This window comes from Xiphophorus maculatus, chromosome 15 (assembly GCF_002775205.1).
Source record: "Xiphophorus maculatus strain JP 163 A chromosome 15, X_maculatus-5.0-male, whole genome shotgun sequence".
In the NCBI taxonomy this organism is placed as follows: domain Eukaryota; kingdom Metazoa; phylum Chordata; class Actinopteri; order Cyprinodontiformes; family Poeciliidae; genus Xiphophorus; species Xiphophorus maculatus.
In genome coordinates, this window is record NC_036457.1 from 10,629,546 (window position 1) to 10,635,738 (window position 6,193).

Below are 6,193 nucleotides of genomic sequence, written 5' to 3' on the forward strand. Positions count from 1 at the left end.
GTCGTCATAAAAATGTTCTCCTCTTAAATGTGTGCAATCAGACTCAACATAATCTTTTTCGTCCTCTGCCCTGTTCCTGCTTCACTAAGTTGGTGAGCTAGCGGCTGGGAAGGCATCTCGAAGTCTGGCCCAGCATATCCCCGGCCCAGGTGGCATCGAGGGGATGAAGGGAGCGGCTTCAGGTGTGGTCGGAGATCTGGCACGTGCTCGGATAGCGCTGGACGAAAGAGGCCAAAAACTGGGTGAACTGGAGGAGAGGACAGCTGCCATGATGGCCAGCGCAGATTCTTTTTCCAAACATGCCCATGATGTAAGAAAATGTGTTCAAAAAAATAATATTAATAAAAAAAGGTAACTTGTTGTGAAATCTCTCATAAAAACATGCAAAAAAAAATTCTTTAAAAGAACTTAGCATGTTGGGGTTTTTTTTAGTGTGGCCAGAATTTGCTGATTTATTGATATAACTTAATAAATATAGAAACAAAATTGTTGTGGCACAATATGCACAAAAATTGTGAAAAACCAAATCAAAAACTAGAGTCCGGTTGCATTTTACATCTCACAACAGTGAACAGGTGCCTTATTTGAATGTGCAGTACATTTTCTAGGTTTGATGTGATGGATCAGATTTTATTTAAAAAAAATTCTAAAACATGTTAATGTTCACCATTAAGACACGTTTTCTTAACTGGTGAAACAGTTTGCTCTTTCTTCGTTGCTGTTCGTTTGGGAAAACTAAATTACTTAAAGCTAAAGCACTTAGCTTTAAGTTATTTATGCATTGTAGGAATTACTTCTCTTACAATGCATTTTTTGGTAAATGCTAATTTTATTCATTTGCCCACTAGAGGGCAGGATAGAGCCACATATCATGACCTACAAATGTATGTGATTTGTGTACAAAGCATTTTTATTTTCTTTGGAAATTTGCATCCAACAGTTTGTATGTTGTTTTTCATTCACTGTATTTTCTCACTTGGACATTTTTCTCCTCTCTCCAGATGATGCTGAAATGCAAAGACAAAAAATGGTACCAATTCTGACGGGCCACTGGCAAGGAGCAGAGCTCTGTGGTTACAACGATCTCACTGACCTTCCATCAGCTCATCTGGACTCACACTGACTCCCCCCGCCATCTGTCCATCGAGCCGTCCGTCTGAGCCTCCTTCACTGGAAACATTTGGGAGTTTTTTCCCTAGCACAATGTTGGATACTGTTCTTACCTCAGTGTGAAGGTGGAACTGAGGTAAAGGGGGGCAACCTCAGAGGAAAGTAATACATAAGTGGTGACATTTTTTTTTATTTTGTTTTGGGGTTTTTTCTTTTTGTTCATGTTAAACCTCCCTTCCAAGGCCTCAGATTGGTCCATGCGCCTGAGGAGTCCTCATTCTCATTTTGCCAAACGTCCTTTTACTGTTGTCTCCTCTGTGTACCCTCTTGGCCAATATTCAGACCAACAGATAATGGCTGAAAGAAGACTTAATATTTAACCAAGTTACAATGAATTCATGTAAGAGAAAAGGAGTCTAAATAAATCGATATATCTATACATAGATCTAATAAATGTGCAATGCTGTATTCACTTGTAGACTTTTGTACTTTAGTGACAATTATGAAAGAATGGGATTTCTCATCAAGCCGATGGAAGAGAAGCGTGCAGAGTCTGCAACAATGTGGGCAGTCACAAAGATTAAAGCTACTCTCTGATGTATGCCGGGTATTTCCTCATCTTATTTGATCTCAAAACTCTCCTCTGTATCTTAGACTTTTAAACTGTTACAGAGTGCGTGTGCTTGTGGGCGTGAGGCAGTGTGTGTGTGTGTCATTTCTCTGTTTAATATTTCTTGGGGTTTTCTGCTCTGTATTATTCAAAAACTTATTTTTCTAAAGGTGTGAAAATGGTCACAAGACACAAAATTACTTTGTTCTTTCGAAAAGGGCTGGAATCTACGAGAAGAGCAAGGCTATCATTTCTTTATTTTTTTATATTGAATTGGATCTTAACATTTGACCCACTAGTCATCAGTCCAGAAAAGAAACACTATCAACTTCTGTCTATCTTTGATGTCACAAGCTTCTCCAATTATATATATAATTGCAGTGCTTCTTGGCAATAAACATCAGACAGCAGGTAAATGTTTTGTTTTGTTTTTTTTCCCCATCAAGGTACCACATTTTCTTTAGTAAAAATGCATTTGTGGGTTAAGCAGCATAATGGAAGATTTTGGATGCATCCCTGAGAGACAACCAATTTTATTCAAAACTTTGGAGAAACAAGACATATTAAGATCTGAACAATTTATTTATTTACCAAGCATCACTGTATTTTACATGCACTCCAGCTGTGCATGGAAGCACTGCAATCAGCCACAACAGCGTGATTGTGCATGCTGGCCACGAGCTCGGTCATTTACCTCTGTAGGACGACATTCCATTCTTTAACCAGCATTTCTCTCAGCCAGTTTGGTTGTGTTTAGTGAGGTTTGAGTCGGCACAAAATGCTAACCACTCCATCCTCTCATCCATTACCCTATTGCTCCAACAATATACATAGAGTTCCCTGCGTATATTTACACTATGACTCTACTGTCCAAATGCTGCAGGAATATTTTGGACCTAGAATGATTATCCACATTAAGACTCCATTGTGCATGTTCTTGATAATGTATTGAGCACCTTATTGTCAGTACCGAGGGAACCAGACGCTCCCAACAAGAGTCAATATACTCAATTTTGCTGCTCCCCCACGACTGTATTTCCTTACAAATGTGGCACCATTCAGGAGAAGATAAACTACTGCTCACAGCATAAGCATTATCGCCATAAAGCATTGCTACAATATGATTATATATATATAGATATTTTAATAGGATAAAATTTGAAATCAAATTCAGATTATTTACATTGTCTTTGTAAGATAACTTTCTGTGTTTTCTATGTTTATTTATTCACAAAGGAGACTTGAGTTCAGTGTCGGAAACGTTCATCTTGATTATATTTTGTTTGCTTGTTTCTGGTGGTGTTTGCAGTAAGCCCCTCCAAGTGGTGTATCTCCTGTGTGTCAGGCATCTAACCTTTATTTGTATATAAGTAAATAGTTTGACAATCTTAGACCAACTAGAAAGTAAACATTAAGGTTGCACAAGAAACAAATGAGGAGACAGGCCATATTTTTTCTGACGCCAAAGAGTTTCTTTAGCTTGTCCATTGAGTTATTGTTTGGAACCAGCGGTCACCCAGACAGACATACATATTCACTTTTCAATAACTTAGAATATTATTGAAAAGTTTATTTATTTCAGTAATTTAAGTGAAAGAGAAACTCACATTATTCAATGTCCAGAGTGATATATTTTAAATATTTTTTTCTGTTCATTTTTATGATCATGTCTCATTACTAAAAGTAACCAAAGTTCAGTTATTCTGTGTAGTCTCCCCAAAACTCTTGAACAAACTTTGCATAAAAATCCAGTTATCCCTGTTGATTGCACATCATTTTCAATCACACTTTTTCCTTCCACCCATTTTACCTTTAACATGTTTAAAGGCAGCCCTCGGTAAACAGCCACTTTTAATAGCAACTACCTTTTCTGCCATTAGCTTCTTTAGCTAAAGCCAGAAAAGGTGGAGAGCGTCGGAGACAGTCTACTGGATAACTGCCAATCAGCAGTCTTCCTTATGATTGTGTAGGACTTAACACAATATATTTCTTTAAAATTGGCTTGTGCAGTATTCCATACTGCTGTTAAACTGAATTTTGTGCTTTTATTAGCTGCAACCCATAATCACCAAAATGAACAGAAATAAACACTTGAAACATACCACACTATTTAATGAATTAATCTAAAAATAAAGAGTTTTGCTTTTTTAATTAAGCTACTAAAATAAATGAACTTCTTATAAAAGTGTTGTGATATTTGTAAGTTATTGTAATATAATACCACATATTATATTACACGTTCATATATGAAGAGTGGACAAAGACACAGTTTAACTTGGGAGTTCTATCGCCATCGCCATTTGTTGTTGAAATTACGATCGAATGCCATTTATTCAAAAGTACAAAAAGTGATGTTTTATCTAAAGTTAAATGTTTCAGTGGACCAAGCTGTGAGTCAGCGATGCCGTTCCATTCAGTCCAGAGCCACAGCTCACCTCATACAATACGTATGGTGTTTATAAATGTGTGAATGCTTGTTTGGATGTCTGTACGTCTGTGCCCATCTGAGTTACGTATTACTAATATTGTTTTCTGGTAGCTCATGTCCAAGTCTCTCCTTGTTAAAAAAAAGTGAATCTGGTTGAGTGTCAGACTACAGTTAACAGAGCTGCCAACACAGAAAAAATAGAATGTGTCAGAGGATCAGCAGATGATGTCAAAATTCTGGTTTATTAAAACACATGTTTAGTCTGTATGCAAATAGCCTTCAATTTTGAGACAAAGCTGTTATGTATTACCAAGTTGTTCCACAGCTATGGTGGATGTCTGGTTTTCTGTGTTCAGTATGGAGTGTGGATGCTAGCAGAAAAAAAGGAAAAATAGCCTGTCTTTTTTTTCTTCTATTTGTGTTTGTCTTTTTAATTTTGTTCATGCCCAACATCATGCTATTTATTTATTTTTTATTATGTTTTCGACCTGCTTCTGTGTGGTTTGTTACAGTCTGCAGTATTCTTACCTGGTACAACCCACACACTCAAACAGTTCGAGGGACTCCTGTGTATTTCCACACACCGTCTTCTGTCCCGGATTCAAAACTCATCAGTGGGGTGCAGTATTTTTCTCATTGTAGCCAATTTTCTTGTACAGTTTTATGCAAATTTCACATGGATGTTATGACTTTATCTGCTGCCACAAAATTTAGAAATTCTGTAGATAGAGATTACTGTGCAATGGAAAATAAAAAGTGAGAAATGTATTTTCTGTCCTTTATATTTATTTTTTCTTTTAGTTTAGCTAGAAAGGAGAAATAGGATCTACTTCTGTGCATTGCAAATATTTACCTTTAATGTAAGGCAATCTTCCATGGAAGTTTTACAGTGTTGCTTTATTACCTACTGATAAACTACTGATGTAGCAGGAGAGTGCTGGCTCTGGAAAAATTGTTGTAGTTGTTGCATAATTTGGTTCACAAAAATCAACTGCAGTGTAATGGACTGCACATAAATATTACTTTTAGCTATGCAATTTTGAAAATTCTTTTTCTTTTTTAGTTAATTTGTTTTTTAAAAATCCTCAAAAGTTTTGAATACTTTCTACTTCAAAATGAAGATAAGATAAAATTGCTTAAACATGGAGCTTTTTGTTATTTTCCTGCTTCAAATTACAAAAACCATAGATATGCTGAACTTGAAGTAAAGCTGATGAACAGCTTTGCTTCTTACTGGTTTCTGCACAGATTGTCTTAGGTTGTACTACAGTACTCAGCTTGTTTTGCAGTCTGCTTTTTGATGTATTTTAATGGCCGGTCTTTGGACTTTACAATACATTTTCAGAAGTACTGTACTTTGCAAAAGTACTTATTCCATTTGAACCTTTTTGCTTTGTGCCACATTAAAAACAATACATTTTAATGGATATTACTCAGATTTTATGTGGTAAAACATAAATAACCCATAAATGGAAAGTAAAAACAATTATTATTTTTTTAAAATTAGTTCCATTGGCTTCTCGATACATTATCTGATAGTTTTGCTTTTATCCAACTCCTAACCAGCTAACTTTTATTTCAAGTGTCCAGCAACTTTACATCATTGGACTGAAAAATGTTGCCCATCTCACTATGCCAACCAGCTCACTCTCCATTAGATTGGAAGGAGAACATATGCAAAAATAATTTTTCAGGTTTCGCCACAAGACTTGAACATTGTTTGATCTGAGCCATTTCTTTGTTGCTTTGGTTGTATACTTACAGTCATTGTCTTGCGGTTAGGTGAACCTTTTGTTCAGGAAACAAGTTTTTCTTCCAATGCATCTAGCTCCATTACTCTTCCCAAGAACTCTTCTCAGATTCCCTATTACTGCTGAAGAAAAGCCTTCGTAGTACTGCCATCACCGACACATTTCACCATGTCTATGGTGTGTTCAGCGGGATATCTCCAGTGATTTTTAGATATAGGCTAAGTTTAATTTTGTTTTCATTTGACCAGAGCATGTCCTTTTACATGTTTCATTTGTCCCTGACTTGGCTTGTTG

General features: G+C 36.3%; 1 protein-coding gene across 4 annotated transcripts in view; it reads left to right on the plus strand.

The window, feature by feature from the left end:
• Positions 1 to 4,916, plus strand: part of stxbp5 (syntaxin binding protein 5) — a 107,076-nt gene extending 102,160 nt beyond the window's left edge. For all 4 annotated transcript variants that reach the window (XM_023347670.1, XM_023347671.1, XM_023347672.1 and 1 more), the window contains 2 exons: positions 90 to 310; positions 1,002 to 4,916. In XM_023347670.1, coding sequence (XP_023203438.1) covers positions 90 to 310; positions 1,002 to 1,043 — 263 coding nt within the window. In that variant the 3' untranslated portion in view covers positions 1,044 to 4,916. The remainder of the gene's footprint in view (positions 1 to 89; positions 311 to 1,001) is intronic.
• The last annotated feature ends 1,277 nt before the right edge of the window (positions 4,917 to 6,193 follow it).